At 40.4% G+C, this 24,163-nt stretch overlaps 1 protein-coding gene across 2 annotated transcripts in view; it reads left to right on the top strand.

Annotated features, from left to right (window-relative positions):
- Positions 1-24,163, top strand: part of LOC149138764 (3beta-hydroxysteroid-dehydrogenase/decarboxylase-like) — a 168,452-nt gene that overhangs the window by 49,154 nt on the left and 95,135 nt on the right. For both annotated transcript variants that reach the window (XM_089446875.1, XM_089446874.1), the window contains exons 2-4: positions 19,296-19,385; positions 19,542-19,675; positions 19,953-20,123. In XM_089446875.1, the coding sequence (XP_089303001.1) occupies positions 19,296-19,385; positions 19,542-19,675; positions 19,953-20,123 (395 nt within the window). The remainder of the gene's footprint in view (positions 1-19,295; positions 19,386-19,541; positions 19,676-19,952; positions 20,124-24,163) is intronic.

The following is a 24,163-nucleotide window of genomic DNA, read 5'->3' as shown; positions in this document are numbered from 1 at the left end:
ACCATTTTTCATGTATCAGAGACAATACCCGCTTCCATAACAAATTGTCATCGCCTCTCAAATTTGTATCTCCATCACAATCAACTGAATGGAAAACTGCCAGCAAGTTTAGGTAGGCTACAAAGCTTGGCACACCTCTACCTTACCACTAATATGTTTGAAGGCGCTATACCAAAACAACTTGCAATGAGCAGGGACAGTCTTATTTAGGTTGATCTATCGAATAAACGTTTCAATGGAGAAATACCATGGGAATTGGGCAACTGGAGCGGTATTTCAATGACTTCATTTTACCAAAATCAACTCACAGGATGCATACCCTCATGAAAATAAAACCCAAGAGAGTACTGTTGACGTCTCTACTGGAGAAAACCCCTGTGATCGGTCAAAGAATTACATACCTGAATATTTTCACCTGGGAGCAAATATTTCAGAATTGAAATGAGAGAATTCATTTCTTTACGCCGATGTCTTTCAGTCATTTTGTGCTTCCTTTTGTCAGACGGGACCGAACCTCGAAACTGCCCATCATTTGGACGATTAGAACTGTAGAATGCGGTCTTTAGAATAGGAATCGAAAAACTAGAATGACTGGATGTGGTTGCAGAGTTGCAGCCATCGACAAAATTACAAAATTACATAGGAGGGGTGATGGGTATCCATGACACCACGCTGTCTGCGGGCTTGCCGCCAATGTCAAGAAAACGTCCATTGCGAACAGGAACTTTTCATCTGGCTGCTACGCCTCTTGATCTGATCGAAGCCTCAGAGAAGCCGCTGCAGGTAGAGATCCCAACAGACAATCCAAATATTTTCGAAACCGATTCAAATTAAATTGGTATTTGATGATGGTCGGGATCAACGATCAAATTTCGTTTAATCGTCTAACACTACAAATCCACGGTCAACAATAGGACACGGCGTCAGCTGGGGCAATTCATTTCAAAGGGAAACGCCTTACGGCGTAATTAAACATTGTAAGTTAAAAATATTAAAACTTCATATGTAATAATTAATATTAATTAATAATAATATAATATAAAATTTTATAACTAGATTAAAATATAATTGAACTTATAGTAAAAAATAATGATAAAGGGTTGAAAGGAAGAATAATTACTCATAAACAAAGGATAATAATACAGAATTAGTGATAATTAATAATTGATAATAATATTAATAATAGTATAATAATTAGAGGAATAATGCCATTTGTACCAATATTAAAGAATTTTTATAAGGAAATTCAAAGAAAAATATGTAAATAATATATATTTAATAATATTAACAAAAAGAAACATTAAAGATTAAATTAATAATAAGGTTAATAATATCGATATGAAAAATATAGGTATTATAATAATGTGTAGTCTAACTAAAAAATGAAATAGCTTTTTAAGTTTTTTAATCTTCAAAGTTTGAGTGCCTTATAGTTTTTTTTAGAGTGTTGAATCCATTTATGCATTCAAAATCTCATTTTAAAAAATCACAATCTTGCCCGGATTTGTATTGTTAGATTCCGACCAAGAAAGCCATTTCGTCTATTAGTTAGTGTGCACCTTATAATGACTTTAATAATACTATTTTTTTATTTAATATTAAAAATTAATAAATTTGTTGAAGAAAAATAAACGTTGATGATTTAATAGTAATGATAATAAAGCCCTGAGGGTTAGCGCAGCTGGTTGAGTCCTCGTTGTTAAAGAACATGTGCTATTGAGAGGTCACAAGTTCAATTCTCTGACACACTCCAGGCAAGCTCTGTGGTTGAGCTGGCAGGAAGTAATCCTTTTGGGTAGATATGCTCGGTACAATTATTCCGTGGATGTAGCTGTCACCAATCATCGGGGACTGTGAACCACAAAAAAAAATAATGATAATAAATTAATAATAATCTTAGCATTATTAATTTAGTAAGGATTTGAAGGTTAATTTTTTTTTTTTTTGAAGCAAGCAAAATTTCATTAGATCACTGAGGATTTACAGAGTACAGGCAGGAAGAAACATTGACGAATCATGTCCAAATTAAGCATGTTCAGGAAACAAAAAAGCTTTTCTAACTGGGAGCTAGCTTGGGAATGGCCATCTGCCCTAAAGTGGGAAACTAGATTGTCTCCCTGAGAGTCATGAGACCAATTTTTAACAACAAAAGACTAGACTAGCATGTAAAAAAGACAACAAAATAACAGAGACTAACTGATAGTGATCTAGGTCATGCTGAGAATTACTTGAAGGGATTGTCCCGGCCTTCCGGCAACCATGGTGGTCTTTCACATTCGACAAACATCTCTCCAGTGTTAATGTTGGCTTCCTGCTGCGACATCTCTCCCATTGGATTGTTTGCATTGCTACCTTGCTAATAGTAGCCCGCTCCTTCGCCTCATTGTCTGATGAACTTGGTTTTTCTGATTGCTTCTCCTTCCTTTGTAGAGACCATAACTTCTTAGGGATGGGCAAATTTTCACCCTGAAAGATCGAATTTGGGGGACTTGAAGAAGAGGGGTCCTAGTTGTTTCAGGAGTTGGAGGAAGTGGGAGGTGGGGGTGGTAGAGGGCACTGAATGTGAGAATTCCAAACTAGAACCCTATTGCAACAACTGATATTATTTCTCCTAATTGTTAATTAATTAGCAATTTATCTGCTATGACAAATATTGAAATAAATACACAGCAACCTTCACAAATAAAATTTTGCGGAAAAATGAAACACTGGAAGCTGAGAAATGCTAGCACACACATAAAATTAACACAATTGCTTTTGGACAAAAGCCCCAGGAAAAAATCAACTTGGGAAAACCAGTGCAACAACTGAGGGTTTTATTATTAAGTAGCAGTGAGAAATTCTGAGTACAACTGGATGTCGAAATCTGGAAATCCTACAGAGAAAAATGCTGGCAAAAATCCAGTGAGGAATTTCCTCACCCCACAGGCAATCCCCGACACAACTTGCCTTCAGAAACTCGACCCTCTGATCCTCTGCATTAGCCTCTGCGCTGCTCTGCGCAACCTTCTTGATGTTAAGCCTCTCACTGGTCTCTGATGAAGTCGTTCTGCCTTTTGCTAGCTGGAAATATGCTTCTCCGACACTCTGGGACTCCCTCTCGACCTCTGGAACTAGAGCACTAACAAAAACTTGCAGAGTCGACCTAGCTTGTACCAAATGGAAGTCTAAATCGGTGATTCTGGCCTCCACAACTTAGAAATTCTTCCTTATCCCTCAAGTGCCGATCGAGCAGATTTTTAACCGCCTAGTGTCCATCCCCTGTATTTCTTATCTCTTTTGCTTCCATTGCCGTGACCATTCACTTGAAGCGTCATGGAAGGTCCTCGTCAAACTGATCTGCTCCCTGTCCATGCCATGGAGGAGGAGGCTATCGACCCCTTCCTCTCCCTCCTCTCCTGGTTTGACCTCATTCATGACCATGATTGTTGGGTAATAATTTCCCTCGCTGCCACCTTCGAAATCTGTGTCCCTCTCAACTCTGCAAATGCTAGAATGAACAACCTCCTACAAAGCTCTACAATTGTTAGAATGAATAGTCATCTACGAAGTAAAGTCGAGCCCCACATCCCAAGTCGAGATTGAATGCACGATTCTTGATGTCCAACCACCCCATCCCATGCAATGAATGTGGCTGGTGAGGATGGAAGATGGGGTGCACTACCATTCCCCAACTTTAAATGTGTTGTAGAAAGCTACCATGAGAGTGATCACTGCTGCCAGTTAATGTTGGAGCACCCACATCCAGGGTAAAAGTTAAAAACTGTTAATATCATGGGTAAAACCTAAATTAAAATATAAAAGTAATATTGCTATAATAATGTTAAACATTAATGGTTAATAATAATAGACACAATATCAAAGATTAAATCAATAGAATTATCAGTAACTAACCTATAACTAATAAAACTATGAAGAGGGAAATGAAAAAAAGGGGGCAAAAAAATAAGGAAATATTTTTAGGGGATTAGGATAGAGAATGAAATAGAATGGGATCAAGAGGGAATAAACCTGAAATCCAGAGCCATAATCCAATTCTTTTTGATTCTCCAACCATCATCCCTGTTTATATTATTAGCGCGCTTCTCAATTTCAATGGCTTCCCTGAACTTTCTAAGGTGGTAGTGACCAATTGTAGCAAAAATACTAGAATCTTCAATACATACCCGGTACTTAGTTTTCTTAGTGGAATTAAAAGTTGGCGATCATGTCTTTTTGAAAGTGAAGGTTAGGAAGATTTCATTTAAATTGCATGGTTGTTTGTCACCCACCAAAAAGTGGGTAAACCTTAGGAGAATTTTTTTCCCTCTTTGGACAGTAAACCAACCAATAACCCTTTATAATCAGCACATAACATTATGATAGGATCCTCCACTTATTGCTCTTGTTAGAGATCTCTCCCCACTGACATTCCTACTTGAAGGAAGGTGAGTCATCCATCAACAAGTACTTTAACCACTTTTTTAATCATCTACTTTCATTTAATGTTATGGGCATACTAATATGGATCACGGGGCAAATTAGATGACTGACTGATATAGATTGTATTCTTGTTCCCTCACTTCACCTGGGAGGTTAGTCTTTGACTCTAGTCTAGTGGGATTTCCTTTGAGACCTTAGGGTTTAGGAAGTGCACTATTGGGGAAGCACTGTTTGATTTAGCTTGTCCAAGGTAATCCATACTTACCAGTTTCCATTTTTCCCATACAATCCAACTGATGATACTATCCTTGATAGATACATTAGAGCCTTCCCTGGAGACATGTCATATGCTTTAAAAGACAAGAAGCTTAAATCAATAGATGAGGCTAAGATCTTGGCTATTGAAATAGAGAAAAATCTCAATTCATCCAAAATTGATTTGCTTTCTTATCCAAGGCTAGAATTGAACCAAAAGCTAGGCCTAATGCCCAAATAGACCCTGCCTTGCAAGTGTTTGCCCAGAAATTCGTTAAATTTACTATTGAGCTGATGCAAGGACATATGGCTATGATGAACAAGTTGTCAATTTTGGAAAGGGAAAGGGGAGCTTGTCAAAATTTTCCTCCTAAGCCATAATTCAATAAAGAGAGACCTCCCAAGAAGAATGCATTTGCTGGGGGCAATGTTTCATAACAAAGTATTCCCAACACTCTTGCTCCAACCAACATGGTTGGCCAAGAAGGGTCTTGGTGTCAAACTTGCAATGAGTTTCATACCCTTGAGGAGTGTCCCTATAATCAAGTGGAAAAGGAGGAAACTCCAAAGCATCTTAATGTTGTAAATGACAATGCTCCTTTCAATATCTTGCTTGGAGAGTCCTACCAACAACAACATGAAGAAGACATCGAAGAAACCACTAGTGATTGTGGAGGAATGAGGAAGTTTTAAAGGGTTACACTATTATATAAGAGGCAATGACCAAAACCAAGCGAGCTCTAGCACTATCAACACCCTCCAAAAGAAGGATAGGCCACCTCTACCACCTAAGAACATCCCTAAGCCCAAAACACAAAATCCTAGTGTGTCTTTGGATGTTGAATTAGGAAGTGTGCTAGACAAGATGAATATGTAAGTGCCCCTTTTGGAGATCGACAAACTTGAACTCCAAAGAGGGCTAGTCAAGAAGGCCTTCAAAACTGAAAAGGAGCCTCAAGACCCTCTAGTCATTCTCCAAAATATGTATAATGGTAGAAGAAATGGAGGGCACACACCTTTCTTGCTATCCCTTGCAATAAACAATCTAATTTTGCATAATTGTATGCTTGAATCTGGTGCTTTTGCCAAGGTAGTACCTTTAAGAGTCATGAACCAATTGGAAATGGAAATCACTAGGCCCTATAAGAATGTGTGTGGGTTTGACTAATTCTTTACCAGTGCATGGTATTATGAAGGATGTTAAGGTGTCCCTGCTTGCTAACAAAGACATTTCAATATTGATGGATGTTGTGGTCATAGATGTGCTAGATGCTTGGAGAATGCTCTTATCTAGGAAATGGTGTGCCTCTATTGGAGGACATCTACAATTGGACTTATCATATGCTACTATACCTATGGTATGTTAGTTTTTGGTAGCATCGGAAGTGCTCTAGCCTTGAAAATTGGTGGAGAGGCTAAGGCACATGAGTTCTAAAGAACTTAGAAACCGTTTGGTGAAATTCCACCAGGATTGCATTTTATTAAATAATTAATATTTTTAATGGAGTTCCTAAGTCTAAACTTATGGAAATTAAAATATTAATGAATATTAATCAAAATGTGGGTGAGAATGATCTAGAAGGTGGATCAAGTCATGTTTTAATCTTAGTTGTTGATTAGAGACTTAATCTTGGCCGTTGAAGACTCAACAGGAAAAGTATAAAATGGAGGTTTGGGGTTCATTTGAAAATCAATTGCGGAAATCGATTTTCTAAGGTGAGAAGTTCTTAAGAGGAAAATCGATTGGGGAGATCTTACAACTGAGGGGCAGAGAGAATCCGGGAGAAGGACTTTCTGGAAAATACAGAACAGAGAGGCGGAGAGAGCTTGCAAAGAGGCAGTGTAGTAGTAAGGAGAGTTGACGTAGAAAAGATGCCTATCACGTAGAATCCAGAACTGTTGGAACATCTGAAACTACCGAGAACTGTTGGAACTACCTTGAACTATCAGAACAACTGGGAGAGTTGATGCAGAGGCAGCACGGTAGCTGGGAGAGTTGACGCAGAAACGCTGCCTGTCATGCAGAATCCAGAACTGCCGGAATTGCCGGGAACTGCCGAAACAGTTGGGAGAGCTGACGCAGAGGGCATAGAAGGTGACACAGGGCTGATGCAGAGCCAACGCAAAAATAGTCGGGGTTAGCCACTCTTGTGCCGAATCAGCCGGAATTCTGCCGGGTGAAGTGAGGTAAAACCAATGTTTTAAAACTCCAACTCCGACTTAGAAATGGCTGAGGGTCGACTCCGACTCCGACTCGGAAACGGCTGAGGGTTGACTCCGACTCCGACTCCGACTCGGTATCTACTATCGACTCGGCCGGTTTGCTTTCAGTGACTCGGTCGTTGTAAAAAATACATTAAATATATTTTTTTTATAAAAAACATAATTTTAAATATTTTCATTCATGTTTCGAATTACAAAGCTTTAGAATATAGAGAGAAGACAACATATGATCAAAGTAGGCTGATGAATATATCCATTATATCAAAATGGAACCCAGTGCGTTGTGCAATACAAAGTTTATACTTAGCTGCCAATGCCAGGATTCTTTTCTGCCTCAACCTAAGGACAATCACTAGACTACAACAACAATAATACCAATTCTCTGCCCCTAATGAAGTCTCAAAACCCTTGATTTAATTATGGTCAAGCTCCAGGACAATCAAAGGTAAATATGTATTTATTAGCTCATTGCCAAAACATTTACCTTTTTAAAAACATTGTGTGGCTCAATGCATTGTTTCAGTTTTCTAATTCATGCCACTAGGATAACCATACTTCGGTCTTGTAATTTTCAAAACTTTCTCACAGTGATAGATTACTTTAGGGCTATAAATATGCAATAAACAACAACCCAATCATTGATATGTAGGAGGTGGAACAACTTTTGACAAATGTGCTTTAGGATTTTTGTCAAAGAGCCCAGCCGACCGAGTTGTTACCGAGTCGACCGAGTTGTTATCGAGTCGACTGAGTTTTTATTGAGTCGACCGAGTTGTTACCGAGTCGACCGAGTCAATGACTGGCTCAGTAACAATCTGACCAGTCGTTCTGTTTCAGCCATCGAGCCGACCCAGCCAGGCATTGGCTTGGTCTGACTTGGCCGAGTCGGAGTCGACTCGGTCATTTTTTAAAATAATGGGTAAAACTCACTTAGATTTTCCGCCAATATATTCTCTGTAAAGGATTGCTAGATGAGAATCCTAGATTCGCATTAAGATATTTCTCCTGCATAATAATAAACCCTCATAACTGCTGCACCGGTTTTCACAAATTGGGTTTTTCTAGGGACTATAGTGTCCAAAAATAAGTGTGTCCTATGTATCTTGTTCTTTGCTTTGTTTTCTGTTTCATGAGATCAAATATTTAATTAGTTAGGCTGCAAAAGTATTCAGAAGAATAACTTGATGAATGTAATTTAAAAATCAAGTAGGTGACGTAGATTCAAATTTGTTGTAGTAAGGGTTCCTTCAGAGTGTGGGAATTTTCACATGGTATTAGAGCAATTTTGAAACAAAAAGAGTAGATCCAGCGCTGAGCAATGAGGCCGAAAGCTGCATTTGGCAGCAATTCGAATCCCTTTGAAGGGATTGCTCAGTGCTTGCCGGGAAATAGATTCGAGGAAATCTCTCTCTGAGTGAGACGACAGAGGTATGATTTTTAGTTTGTGAGTTTGCAGAGGCAGAGGGAGTGACGCAGAGCCTCAGTGCAGTGCTTGAAGGGCGCAGTTTCTGCTGGGATAGAAATACGCTGGAAAAGAGCGAAGACACATAGAAGGGGAAGTTTCTCCTAAGAGGACTTCTAGCCAAGGAATCTGAATCTTCACTTGCTGAACAACAACGGAGAGGGGCAAATCTACAAGCTACGACAAGGAGTGCGTAGGCCGGTCTAGTGTTGTGCAGAGGAGAGGGGAGGTCATTCGACATTTGTCAGAGATGGCAGCAGTATCTCTAAGAGGGAGGTGGGGAGATTTAGAGTTGTAGTTTGAAAGAGCTACAAATGGGTAGGATCCTTGAGGAGTCCACCTCTTGGATCAATTCCTTGCTACGGGAGCCTAAGATTTAGCAGTAGCGAGTTGGACTTAGTGTCAGATGATGCAGTGGAGTGTTTGGAGGACAAAGGCAGTAGTTGGGGACCAGAGACTGATCAACGCAGAGCAAGGTTGGTAGCAATGCAGGAGTCAACAACAGCACAAAATATTCCGAGGGTCAGAATCAACAGCAATCGGATTCCAACATTCATTGTATTATGTTGAAAATGGTTAAGTTCAACTAACTTTGGATGTGTTTCAGTTGCTTCTCTCAGCAACTGAGTTGCAGTACAGATGCAATGTTACCAGTGGCAGTGCTAGCAGCATAGCAGATGCAACGTTTGAGAGGGAGCTGTAGTACAGATGCAGTAGTGGCAGTGGTAGTGTCATGGGCAACAATACAGAAGCAACAACAACATAGTGTTGGTGGTAGAAACAGTGTGGAAAGGAGGTGCTTCCGAAACAGAGCAGCATGCAGGTAGACATTGTTGCTAGAGCACTTTCCTCGCTAAGAGGGAGTGTTAGTTTTTGGTAGCATCATAAGTGCTCTAGCCTTGAAAATTGGTGGAGAGGCTAAGGCACATGAGTTATAAAGAACCCAAAAACCGTATGGTGAAATTCCACCCGGATTGTATTTTATTAAAATAATTAATATTTTTAATGGAGTTCCTAAGTCTAAACTCAGGGAAATTAAAATATTAATGGGTATTAATCAAAATATGGGTGAGAATGATCTAGAAGGTGGATCAAGTCATGTTTTAATCTTAGCCATTGATTAGAGACTTAATCTCGGCCGTTGAAGACTCAACAAGAAAATATAAAATGGAGGCTTGGGGTTCATTTAAAAACACACACGGAGAGATTGAGGAAATCGATTTCTGAGGTTAGAAGTTCTCAGGAGTAAAATCGATTGGGGAAATCTTGTAGCTAAGGGGTAGAGAGAATTCAGGAGAAGGACTTTATGGAAAATATAGAAAAGAGAGGCAGAGAGAGCTTACAGAAAGGCATCACAGTAGCCGAGAGAGCTGACGCAGAAAAGATGCCTGTCACGCAGAATCCAGAACTGTCGGGAATTGCCGAAACAACCGGGAGAGCTTACGTAGAGGCAACGTAGTAGATGGGAGAGCTGACGCAGAAAGCTGTCTGTCACGTAGAATCCAGAATTGCCGAAACTCCCGGAACAACCGGGAGAGCTGATGCAGAGGTTAGAGAAGGTGACACAGGGCTGACGTAGAGCCAGTGCATAAATAACTGGGGTTAGCCAATCTTGTGTCGGATCAACTAGAATTCTGCAGGGTGACGTGAGGTAAAACTCACTCAGATTTTCCACCAGTATTTTCTTTGTAAATGATTGCTAGATGAGCATCCTAGATTTGTATTCAGATATTTCTCCTGCATAATAATAAACCCTTAGAACTGTTGCACCAGTTTTCCTGAATTGGGTTTTTCTGGGGACTATTGTGTCCAAAAATAAGTGTGTCCTATGTACCTTGTTCTTCGCTCTGTTTCCTGTTTCACGAGATCAAATATTTAATTAGTGTAGGCTGCAGAAGTAATTTGCTTCAGTATTCAGAAGAATAACTTGATGAATGTAATTTAAAATTCAAGTAGGTGAAGTAGATTCAGATTTGCTGCAGTAAGGGTTCATTCAGAGTGTAGGAATTTTCACATGGTAGATGGAGGGCCATTCATCCTTTATAGAGAGCCTCACATTCATGAGTGTGTAGAAGATATGGAACCTTTTCCATTCCCTCAACCTATTGGGAAATCCAAAAGAAACATACCTCCAAAACACCTGATATCATGTAAAAACACCTTGAGACAAAAGGCCATGAAAAACTTAAAGAGGTTGAACCATAAGGAAATGTTTGCTAAGTTAAGAACACACAGGTAAACAAAACAAAAAGGTCGGCATTCCAAAATAAGAAGAAGCAGTGGGTTCAAAGACAAGGCAAAGAGTTTCAAGTGGGTGATCAAGTCCTTGTTGATGGCAACTTTATCCTATTTAAGGTCCACGACAAAGTAGGAGTTGGATATTCTTACATTGCTAAACATGATGGTCAAAAGACTTGAATTTTTTGTTATCTTTTCTTCTTCCTTACTTTTTTCGGCCCTTCAAGGCAAGCCACAAGGGCTAAATTCAACTAGGGCTTGAATATCAGCAACATTGGAGCTAATTTGGAACCTTTTCACCTTGTTTGACTTTACCAACTCAAAATTTAGCATCTTCCTTGGTGAAAATTGCCGCATGGATGTTGCCATCAATCCTAGGCAATTTAGGGCCTCATAAAACCATACTTCTATAGAAAGGCTTCAGCTTAGGGCTCGTTGAATGTATACCATTCCATATTGTTGATCATATCCTTAAAGTAAATCTTTTCCTTATACTTTTATGCCTAGTTGTTCTCTTATTGAATCACTTATTGAAACCCTAGGCCTCATGCACTCTTTTCAAGGCTTATTTTATGGTACGCTGCTCCTTAGCTAAAGAATTGTGCCCTAATCCAAGTAAGAAGAACCTTGACTATGCCTTTCTCTTACATCATCTTGAACTTATGAGTTAGAATACCTTTTAGGTGATATATACTAGGAAGCCTCCCATGTGGTGAAATTCCACTAAAGAGCAGGAGGTGGACTGTTAAGGCGACAGTGGCAGCCACCTCATTATTGTATCTACGTCTAGTTCTCGCCTTGTGAGGCATCTGACAAGGCTTGCTAGATTTTGAGGCAGCAAGGCACATGCACATAAAAGGCTAAATTTCTAGTGTTATTCCATTGATTCTAATTATTCCATGCCATCATTCCAACTTGGGTCTAATCATTGGACTCCTTGTAGGGAGAAAGGGTGTGCCTATATGATTGTTAACCTCCTAGGTTGGAACTCCTGGAAGCCATAAGGCTTTGAGACTCCTTGGTTGGACTGAGTTGGGAACCCTAGAGGGGTAGTGGCATAGCTTAATGGACTGTGGATGCAGAGAAGGGTGTGCACTACCTTGGGTTGTATAGGATGATGGGGGATGGGAGATTGTGGGTTGGAGGCTATTGGAGTCAAGTACCTTGGCTTGTTATCTTGTCAGTGCAACCATGAATAATAGATGACTTTAGGTGGCCTTTGCCTTGGTGGAGTCATAGCCCTAGCTTGGGGGTGACTCACTATTGAGAGATTATGAACATGGCCTATGGTTAGGTGGAACATCTGATTTCTATAGTCAATTGGTGCTTCAATATTAAGATATATTCTTTTTACGATTATCTGATTTTTGTTATGGTTATAATGTGTATTTACTCTAGATGTTTATGGATAATGAACTATATGTGTGTATCATGCTTTTCTTGCTATGTACATGTGAACATTGCATGGTAAAATGCATTAGGAAAGCATGACAGAGCAAGAAATTAGCTTTGAGTTTGATATTGGAGCTTATTGGAAATTGTATTTCATAGTATTAGAGATGCATGATCCCAAATTTAAGGAGAAATTTTAAAGGTTAGGTTATAGAGATAATAATATGATCTAGTGGGTGTGTGAGGGTGTTACATGCAACATGAAATTGATATTCCAGAGTGAGAACTTTGGGAATTTTTTGGGACTTCTCAGAGTTTTAAACTACTTGGGATTGCAACAAGGGAGGTGGGGAACAAGTCCTTGTGCCACCTATTTGAAAGGAGGAATTTTGTGAGGGGTATGTTGCCTTCTTCCTAGTGGTCTAGGCCATGGACTTGAAAGGATATTACAAGTTACCAAAGGTAGATGACTCACTAGAATGAGCCTTTTAGGATGCAACTATCTTGTATTTCTAGGAGTTCTTACAAACTACTCAAACCCATCCACAATTAGAGTCATTAGGAGCTAGAGTAGTCGAGTGAACCTCAACTTAAAATGCTTGGTTAGTTGGGGCAATAGGTGGGTTTGGCATAGCCATGACTAGATGGTCATGGATCTTATGATTGGGGCTCTAGCATTGGAACAAGTAGTGGACATATTAATTGGTTGCTTAATCATTGCGTTCTTGATCTTGATCAGTACAATTTCCTTAAGGTCTTTTAGCAATTTAATTCTTAGATAAATTCTTTTCTGGGACGTAGGGTTGAAGAAATGTGGAGGTTTGTGAAAAATAAAGTGACTTCTTATTGTATAATTGTGCTCAAGGAAAGGCCATGATTGCATTGGAAGGTTGATGAAACCAGTCCATATTGGGCAATAGAGATGGCGATTTGTTCAAATGAAAAATTTCAGCACTGGGCAAAAACACAAGGGTATTATGGAAGACCTAGGTCCACAAGCAGTGATGGCAACATTGTGCAGGTTCTCAAGGAATGAAAAATATAAATCTTTTAGTGAGGTTATGGTTGCTCAGGCAATGGCAACCATGTGGCTGTCATAACTGATTCACCGATGTCTTAGTCATGGCCTCTAGAGATATGTGAAAGGATATGCTTATCTGAAATATATAACTTGAGCCCTATGACAGTGAGGGGCTTGGTGCTTTGAATACCATAATGGAGAATGGTTTAGAGTATTACCAAGGCTCATTCCTTTCTGTTACCTACTTTTGTATCATAGAGCAGACTCCAGCATAGCTTCAATTGCTAAATAATGAACAAATGTTGCTGAAGGATCAGTGCAAAAGTTATATTGCATCAACTAATTTGTACTATGATGTGCTATTTGGTTGTAAAGATTTCCTCTGAAGAGTATTCATGAAACAAAGTCCATTAGAATTGGTTACATGCCATGTTTGAATTATTGTAATGTTCCTAATGGAAAAAATAAAATGGATAACAAAAGCAATGAACTAGCTACCGCTATAAAATTCAAGCGTGCACAACCATACACAAATAAACACTGAAACGTGGGCAAAAACTTTGAGCCATTTTATTAATATAATAAATTATGAGTACAATAATCGTGATAAGAGAAACCTAGGTTTGCTACAGCAAGAAAAGCCAAACCTAGGTGTCAAATCAAGGCTCCAAGTGCCGGAAAAGCTCCCAGAAGAAACTGCGCCCTACCTGGTGTACACTATTGTTGCAACTGGAAACAACCCTATTTTTGACACCTCAAAAGTGCCCAAAATTTTCTGTAATTTTTGTTGGAGTCTCCCCACATAAAACCCAGGAAAAACCAAAAAGGGTTTGGGCAAACTTTACTGACCACCCGAGACCTAAAATTTAAGCTCACTCCTCCCAATTGGCTGCCAAATAATTCTGCTGTTTTGGGGCACCAAAAATAATCCAAAAATTTTGAAAAATTAAGAGAAGATTCCTTGATGTTAGTCCAAAAAAACCCACAAATGTTTTGGGATAATTCTGATCTCCCGGAATTACCCAAAATTGGTGCTATGCCCTCCTCTACTAGTTTTGTGTCCCCCTCAAGCTACTGCTGCAAATTTGGCCCTGTTTCCTCCCTCAAATGACTGTAGAATTCTCTGCAAATAAATCCCAGAAGGTAAGAGGGAAATCCCTTCCTAAACCTTGCATAACTCACCTAGCAACATCTCCATGGAACTTTGCCCAACAAAAGACTGCGGAGGCCCTAGGAATGCTGAATATCGTTCTCATCAGAGCAGCAATATCCAGCCCTAAAAATCTCCACAAAATATGGTCCAATATCAAGGGACTTTCTCCTAAATTCTCCAGCTGAATTTTCCCTTGAAGACCCCTCAACCAAGCAATTGATTTCTGCCACTGCGTCCTCCTAGAAGTTCGAATTGGCTGAAGTATCGCAGGAAATAACCCACAATATCCAATAAGCTCTAAAATTCTCTCCTAGGGTGGCACTCTAAGTCCACCGAAGAAAGAGCTGAGATTTCTGCCCGGAAATCTCCTTGTGCTAAGCAACATTGGTAGTCTTGGCTAAGCAACTCAAGAGTACTCTAAATAAAAAATTCAATTTGTCAAAAAGCCCCCAAAATGATGTCTCTTCCTTCTATTTATCTTTGCTTCCCCCTTTCTCTCCTTGTGGGCCCCACCAATTCGACCTCCTTCTCCCTAGCTCGATTTTCCTAAGGGGTTTGAATTCCCCTTTTGGGTGGCCCCACATCCCACTACCAATTTAATTTTTCCTTTTCTCTAATGTTGGTGGCCTCCATCTTTCCAAAAATTAAGTGGGGACTCCCTCCACCCACTTTTCCTAAGTTTACATGCCAAAATATTTCCCAACACCCAAATTGCAAAAATGGAAATTCTTCTTAGCAAAATTAATTTAATTGGGGACATTACAGTCCTCCCCACCAAAAATTGCTTGTCCTCAAGCAATGCCTGAACAAGCACCCTCTCGATCAGCTGACCCCAACAATCTCTGCACACAATACCTGGGTCCCAAATGTACCACCCAACCATTCTTGATCTTTGACCTGTCCTACCAGGATCCCAAGCCATCCCGATAAGCATGAGGCATCCTTTGCTCCGCTCGTTATCTAGTTCAGCATAGGCACCAGATGCTCTCTGCATACCGCCACTAAGTAGAGTATCATGGTAGTATAAAATCCTGGTCACCACCTCGTGAAACTGCTCTACTGAATAGTCCCTGTCATGCACTTCAAGAGTAGACTCCTGAAGTTGCAATCCAAACCCTGGGGGGTTGAGTCCTCATCGTATGAGCTTCCCCTGATCTCCTCCTGCTGCTCACCCTGCCACACTGGTGAAGTCCCCCACACCATCAATGAATCATTAAAACCCCATGGAAGATCTGGATGAACTTCCCCTGTAGAAACCAACTTACCTCTACAGGTAGCTGAATTGCTAAGCCGTACTGTGTCAGAGTCCCTTGCACATTGTAGAATGAACCTATCTTGCTGACATCGTGACACCTTGGTCATGCCTGACTGCTCAACATGCTGGTACCGGATCCTCCTCTCCAGTAAATCTCAGCCACTATATCTATCACGATTAGCGCTATGCCCAACCTACAAGGGAAACTCAACAATGCTCGAGTCCACCACTCCACGGCTAGCCTCGATCCTAAGCAGCAACTTGCCTCGCCATATGATGAAGGTCTCAGCAACTCCCCATGTGTCAGCCTGGGAAAGAATTGGATCACCCTCCATTGTAACCATACCCATTGAGAAGTGGAGTGATCCACTCACCAACTGAATCCCTAGATCCCCCAACCATATTGGGAGCTCACAATTCCCTCTCCTCACAGGCTGCCACTGTGTAGCACTGCTACCTGCTAGAATCCGTCCGACCCTCATCTCTGGCCCCTATATGTATCCCATAGGTGGACCCCAAGTATTAGGAACCTATACCATGCATGCCAATCTTCCCTACTCCTGCCAGACCACATAACAAAATCTACTATCCCAACTCCTGATGATACAACTGGACACTACTTGGAGTTTGGACACCCTTTTGTAGACAAATTCTACCATCCACTATCCCTCATGCTCATGTAGTGCCTCCGATTGCCTCACCGAAAGTTTATCATGCAACTCTTTAGTGATCACCTCCCCAAGTGTGAGCTCAGAGGTGGGACATATGCTCCCTCGATAGTAGACGACGCCATCCCTAAGCCTGTATCCGTTAGCTCGTGCACCCACCAAATGCCTCCACTGGAGGGTCTCCCTCCTGCCCATGACACACTATGTCTCATCCAACTGTCTAGGGTGAGCCTCCCATGTCCTGCTGCCTCTACTAAGGGCATCATGGGGTAGCAACCCAACCCTCAAAAATTGTAAGCCATGCTGGAGAGAGATAGGTATGTAAGTCCCCACGGGTATGACCAAGAGTCCGCATGGACACGGATAGGTTATCCCGTGGATGCACCTCCTTCTATCCTGGTCCTGCTGATAACTCCATCGAAGGCCTGACTCTGCCGAATAGGATGTCCCTAGGTGCTCACCAGTGCCCCCATCCATACGAGATGAGATGCATCTAATAGTACGCCCCCTCCCACTCCATGGTGTAAACCCGTACACCACATCACACCACCATGCGTCTACTTGCTCACCTACAAACCACTGCTCATTGTTGCATGCTCCTACAGGCCACTGGATGCTAGGATCTAAAACCGAGATAATACGCGTCGACCCGCACCCTACAGGTATCGCCACCTCCACTATCATATTGCCATACCCTCTGATGCATGGGACTTGCCTCCAAATCCTCCTTGAGAGATGCAAGTGGAGAATCCCCGTATGTACTAGTGGTGATGCCACGACTGTGCTACTCCTCAGTGAGCGCTGGGTCCCAACTAACTGCAGAGAGTCCTTGGCCCCAAACAAGGCACTAACTGGTGGCTTGCCAATGCCACCTCCTCCAACAAAATCCTGCCAAAGTATGTTGATCATCCTGTGATCCCATGTACAACGATCATACCAAAACGAACCAAGGAGTCCCTTAACAAACTGATCGGCCACTGGCGCTGACTGAGACACCCCTAATGAAAGCGTGCGCTCAACTGCTAGGTCAAATATATCTCTAATGTTGTAGCCAATCTCCGTACTTGGTAAGTGGTAGGTAGTCCCACCTAGATCCCAATGCCAACATGAGCCTCCAGTATCCCTGATGCTTGAACGCACCCGCTGACTCTCACCCTGACCTATGACCAACTCCATACACCTAGCCCACTCCAACGAGCACCAACTCGGAATCTCTCGCCATACAACCCCAAGGGAATGATCGAGAGCATGAACTCCCGTACATGGAACTAGCCTCCCATCATGTGAATGTTGCCCCCTGCGTAACTCATGTCGCCTCATCTCACTAATCCAGTCGACACATAAAATTTGTCGGGGTAATCCTACATCTCTCTCTCCAATGTGCAGAGGTAGCCTAGCAATGCTGCAAGCCTTGTCTATATAGGCCTGAAGAGAGATGTTGTCTGGAGGTACAACAATGCTGTTGATGGTCTGTGCATTCGTTTGCTCTAAATCAGTGTCTAACCCAAAAGATGATTGCTTGTCGTCCTCCACTATGGGCTCAACACAAGTCACAGACTGCCCCTCCATGACTAGCTCACGTTCCCCTATGTGTTCCCCATGCTGCTGAAGGTGACTGTTGTCGGGGAACTCAGTCGTGGCTATGGGTACCATTGTGTCTCCTAACACCTCATTTGGGGACAGTACCTCATCAACGGACGACTCTGTGGGTGTAGGCTCCACTCTCTCCACCAAGGTGTCAACCAGTGCTATCAAAGGGGTCTCCAACAATGGTGACTCCTGTGCCACATTGGGTATATCGGTGAGCTCCTCACCATCCTACATGTCTTCATGCTCAAACTCTTCCTCAGGCTCCTAAAATCTAAGGCCCGGTCTCCACCAACAATAACGCATCGTGGCTCCACCCATTGACTGACCTCCTCTCTGCTCCTCAAACAAGAAAGCCCTCCTAGTCCAAGGGTCCAACGCCTCATACTCATCAATCCTATCTAGGACCTCCTCAAGTCTACAAAGGTGTCGGGTTCCCTCCACTTCTCTGGTTCATCCAGAAAATCTGGCATGGTAGGTTGGCTATGGGTATTGTTCTGCTGGATTGTGCGTGCATGCGCATGGCTTCTCTGCTGGGTGTGTATCAACGTCCCTATCATTTGGTGCATCATCTGTAGGACCTATTGGTTTTGCTTCCTCAACTGTCGGTTCTACCTCATCAACTCCTCCATGATCCCCTGTGTATTCTCCCCTTTTTGTGTCATCAGAGTGCCCATAAATTCTCTAGTCACTATGCATGCATGGCCAAAGCCTCCATGATCTTGCTAGCTTCCCCATAGCTGGCCAAGATCATGCTCTGATACCACTGTAATGTTCCTAAAGTAAAAAATACAGTAGATAACAAGAACATCTGAGATCTCCTTGTGCTAAGAAACACGGGTAGTCTTGGCTAAACAACTAAAGAGTACTCTAAATCAGGAATTCAATTTGTCAAAAAGCCCCCAAAATGATGTCTCTTCCTTCTATCTATCTTTGCTGCCCCCTTTCTCTCCTTGTTGGCTCCACCAATTTGACCTTCTTCTCCCTAGCTCGATTTTCCTAAGGGTTCGAATTCCCCTTTTGGGTGGCCCCACATCCCACTACCAATTTAATTTTTCTTTTTTTCTAATGGTGGTGACCTCCATCTTTCCAAAAATTAAGCGGGGACTTCCTCCACCCACTTTTCTTAGGTTTACATGCCAAAATATTTCCCAACACCCAAATTGGAAAAATAGAAATTCTTCTTAGCAAAATTAATTTAACTGGGGACATTACATATAATGCTAAACTGATCTTCACCGGCTAGAGCACCATTTCTCCGGTATTTTATTTCTTCTTTGGCACGAATGCTTTTGTATCTGTTTTCTGCATATACTTTTCTCCATGTAGGAGCAAGTTTTATATCGTGTTTTATTCATAGAGGAACAATTATCTATTGTTTCATTGCTGCCTATTTCTATCAGTTTATATTTAAGTATAGAATTTATCCGTTGGGGATTAAACGGTCTGCTGTACAATTTTATTTTATTTTTTTATTTTTATTTTTTATTTTTTATTTTTTAAAATTTAATGGTTGTCTCCAAGACTTTGCTTCCTTATCTAGTAAGCTTATGGCTTAATTATCCTACTGCATGATGATTGCATTTTCTATTTTAGACCGAGTTATCTGTTATTTGCAGTCTTCCAGGGGGCATCTGTTGTCTTCCACATGGCTTCACCTGATTCATCCCTCAATGATTTCAAGCTTCATTATGATGTCACGGTTCAAGGTTAGTTTTCATATATTTTCATTGTTTTTGTTAAAGATGCCAAGTTTTCTGAATCTATTAAAACTCGAGGATGATTATTTCATAGATATCCTTGGCTTGGTGGAGCTTTCTCAATTGAACTTCAAGTTTATATCACCTTGGTTCTGTACGTTGCAGGCACGCGTAATGTAATAATTGCTTGTCTTGTGTGCAAAATTAAGAAGCTTATTTATACAAGTTCTCCAAGTGTTGTCTTTGACGGTGTTCATGATATAATTAATGGGGTTGAATCCTTGCCATATGCTGACAAGGTATGTCTTATCAATGGTTCCAGAATTAGGTTAGCATTTCTTGAGTGAGCCGCTTCTTGTTGCCTTGTTTTTGATCAACCATTACTCTTCCTTTCAAAAGAGCATGTCCGATTCAGTGAAGGCAGATATTCTGCAACAGATTCTGCAATTATAGATGTTATATTGTAGAACTATTACTCTCCCTCTGAAAAGGGCATTCTGATGCAATTGAGGCAGATATTCTGCAACCTAATTTGCTGTTATACTTGTTATATTCTGTTTAACTTGCTTCCTGCAGCATGATGATACCTATTCTGAGATGAAGGCAGAGGCAGAGGCAATGGTTTTGCAATCTAATGGCAGAGAAGGGTTGCTAACATGTGCTTTACGCCCAAGCAGTATATTTGGTCCCGGGGACAAATGTCTTATCCCATTGATAATAGCAACAGCAAGAGCAGGAAATTTTAAGGTGGGTACCGAATGATAAGAATTTTAAGTAAATTGTGTTTTCCTTATCTTTCACAAGTAGGATTCTTTTGCGGTTTATCATTGCAATCACATTATTCTTTTCTTTTCTGAACAAAGTTGGCATCATGATTCCTAGATGTAAAATAATATTTTGAGAACAACATTAAAACCCAATCGTTATGGTGATTTATTAGACATAATGATATAATCATCTAGTCTACATTTCTTGCTCAGTGTCACCGTCATATATTAAATTTCACCTGGTACATGCTTTCACGATTAAGCATCTGAAGAGCTGTTGAAGTAAATAAGTACATAATATCTACCTTCCAAGCATGATCACAAACACTCGCATCCAACAAACAACTAGCGCTTGTTAACTTGTTTCACCTTGAGAGTGAGTTGATGGCATTGCTAATTGCTCTATTTCATCTAGTCTAAGCAACTCCCTTCTTGTTGCAATAGACTATGTTAGATTGATCTTCAGGGAATCTCCCATTTGTTTGAACTTTGGATTCTCCAAGCCTACAGTGTGGAGTGGTTACAAGGTGACAGCTTGTGACCACTTCATAGTATCCTTAGGCATTTCTTGTAAGAGAGATTAGGAATTTTCCTCGAAGGAGAATCTGAGAGATAACAGGGCCAAAGTTAGCAACATCTACTTTTAGCAAACACTAAACACTTCCAATATATCAAAATCGTAAATATCCAAAAGTGTTCATTGTGAAAACAAATGAAGTGGAAGATGAAGAATGTGAAACCTTGTTCCATAACAAGATTAGGGTCAATGATTATTGGTTAATCGCTTACACCATTTCTAATTATGAACGTTAATAAAACTTGGTTGTAATTGATGCTATGAAGTGCCTCTAATTGCCAATAGATCCACACCCAATCTTATTTACTTTGTTGTATGTAGGAAGGTAAGCAGCAATGAATCACTCTTTGATGTTGCTTGTGCAATCTCTGGAAAGAAGCAAAAACTCCTTTGTGACAGATTACCCATGCCATTTGTGATATACTTCTTGGATACATGTGTGAAAGGTACATTGTCTACCAAGCTGGACTGCAATCTCATTAAGCTCTCAAGGATAGTGTCACATATGTAGTACCATAATTACTCATATAGAATAGTAGTATACCTCTCAATTCTGCCAAGTAATCCTGCAAGATTATCAAGTGCACCGAGAATTTTGTGCTCTTGATGTTTTGACCTGTTACCACCCAAATTAGCAGCCTTGGCAGGGTCATGGTCAAGGTGCTAGGGGGTAAGCACATAGGAGATATGCCCACTATCACCTCCAACTGATCTCCTACAACATTAGGCCAACCCTTAAAAAGCCACGGGGGTATCCCAATTTGCACATGCTTCACTAACAATTTTAGGGACCGGTGCATATATATGATGAAGGTTGAGAGTTGATTGAAAGAAGATGCAAATACAAATATAAAATACAAATATGTGGAAGCTCACTCAAATTTTGTAATAAATGCTTATCTTAGATTTACAAGAGCGAAGTAAGGGCACATACATCAAGTGAGATGATTTACCTTTGGTTGCCACTTTCAGACCTGCAAAATTGGCAAAATACGCAGAAATCTCAGATTTGGAGTGACTTTCAAGCACCCCAGTAGTGTGGAAACACAATATGATGATGGATCCTTGGGTGTTTGAGCTTGGGCACTGAAGTAAGAGTGAAAATACAGCCCAACAATAATAAACATGCAAGTAAATAGTGAGCTACAACAATCTGATCCAAACTTGCATTAAATAGGTAGCCAATCCCCCTAGGATCAAAGTTGGAAAACACCTTAAACAAGATTAAACATTTTGCAGCACTTAGAGTGGCTTGGAACACTTCCAATGGTTAACAATATTAACCTGTAACACTTTAGAAATGAAACCATGGATTAAGAGGGTTATAACAACCTTTGTCACAGAGCCCTAGGCCTAGAGTCTTACCAATTCTTGTGAAGATATTACTGTAACAAAATTTCCGAATTGTAAAGACATACATGAAACCTTCAAAATGATGTTAGATAAACCTTGAAAGCACAAAATAAGAGGGCTTCCTTACACTTGGGCTATTAGATAAGCAATTATGGCACAAATCCCAAGAAAAATGTCTATCTGAAAAATATGACTTGTAGATTTTATTCTAGACCATAAATAAATGGTTTTTAATGTATTTTTTTAAATATATTTTATGGTTAGATATCTCTTCTTTGACCTTTTCTCTTTTTCTATTTTTTGTATATTTTAATTTACAGGAAAATAAAAGAAATAATTTTGAATTTTTGAAATAACTGGTTGGTTATTGGTTTACGTCTTAGTTGCCTTATCTCCACTAGGGCAATTGGGGTCAGGATGAATTCCCCTCTTAAAGTTGGTTATTTAATTTTTGTGGATTAGGGGAAAAGGCTAGAACCCTAGAAGTTAAATTATCCTCTTGTCTAATCAAGACAAATTATGAAACCAAATCCCTACATGAAGGGATCCCTTTAGGTGAAAGTTTTCATCCACAAGATCGACTATGGAATGAAATAAAATAAAAACCCTTGTTAAGGAACCTCTAGGGTATGGTTCAACAAGAAGATTTAATGCTTACCTCACACCAACAAGAGAGAAGTAAGAGAATTTACCCTACACATCTCCCTCCAAGTGACAAAGTTGCCCCTCAATGGATCAATCTTCATAGCCTTGTAGTTGTCTTGAATTAGCACAATATTGTATTGAGAATTATATAGAATAGCCAAGAAAAAGAGACTTTAAAGTTGAGACCAAAGCTTCATGAAATTATTACATTGTGGCATAATGATCTTAACGATTCACAACGATTTGGGAGGATAGGGAGCTCTAATTTATAAATGATTCCCTCAACATCTCTCCCCCTTTTCTTTCCTAGAAATGTCTAAGAAACTTCAAGAAAAATTGACTTTTCATCCACAAAATGTGAAAGACTAAGTCATTACATAAAAAAATTGATTTACATTGCTTAAAACCCTTAAGAGAGGTGTGATATAATCCTCCAAAGGGGGTGACACCTTCAAAACAACTCCGTTAAAACCTCAAACATTGCTTATTAACCTTCAAAATATGCTTCAAATTAAGGCCCATGTCCATAGCACAAGTCAAGGCACTTCCATGAAGCTTGAGAATCAGTTTCCAAGTTCAAAAATGGGTCATAAAATCCCCAATAAACAAAATGTCGTCAAATATAAAAGGAAGCCAGTGTTTTTGAAAGGTCCTGTTGTTGCCCAAACCATACAGACAATATGCGACAATGGGGGGTTGTCACTCTGATCCCCGCCTCTCTGTTCTAGCTGTCTCCCTACAACAAACTATGGGGGGTAGTCCTTATAAAATGTGAAGATAAGAGACTTGTTGGCAACCAAAAAATTGGGAGACACCATTGAATGGCCTAGCAACTTGGTTGAAATAGCAAGTTTAAATGATTTGATTGGATTATTATGGAAGACCAGTGCCTTGAATGGAGTCAATTACTTGCTTAAGAGAAATTATTTACCAAGTTATCAAATGAATAGTTGTTGCTTTAAGGATGCTTCACTATCCTAAATGAGATGCAAATCCTACAATCTAGGTGAGATGCAAAATCTTGGTTTATTTTAAATTATATGCCTATTCTAAGTGTATCCTTCCTCTTAACTGTTTTGAAGCTAGTCTCTAGAGTAGGTTGTGAGAGAGAAGCCAAGGGGAAGCAAGTTGAAGCTTGATTAACAATACCTCCCATTAGGTTCTAACCACCCAATGCCTCCGGCGCTGTAGAGATTGTGGCTCTGACTACTGCAAGGTCACCATGTTACCACTAAAGAGGCGCTAGACTCCTCAAGCTAGATGAGGAAGGTGGACCTATCTCTCTATCGACCAAGCTCATGCTTGGAAGTTAATTAATTTATGCAAGAGGTTACTCCTAAGATGCAAATGCAACATTTGAGTGCTCTTAAGTTGAGATTATTAAGGTTCTTAAGTACTCAATTACAATGATCTTTAGTTATGAACAATGAAGTACTTAAACAATA

The sequence above is a fragment of the Pinus tabuliformis genome, chromosome X (genome assembly GCF_031772625.1).
Source record: "Pinus tabuliformis cultivar Carrire ecotype Pingquan chromosome X, CPIR1, whole genome shotgun sequence".
Classification (NCBI taxonomy): Eukaryota; Viridiplantae; Streptophyta; class Pinopsida; order Pinales; family Pinaceae; genus Pinus; species Pinus tabuliformis.
The sequence above is the reverse complement of the archived record's forward strand: the minus strand, read 5'-3'. Positions and strand labels throughout refer to the sequence as shown.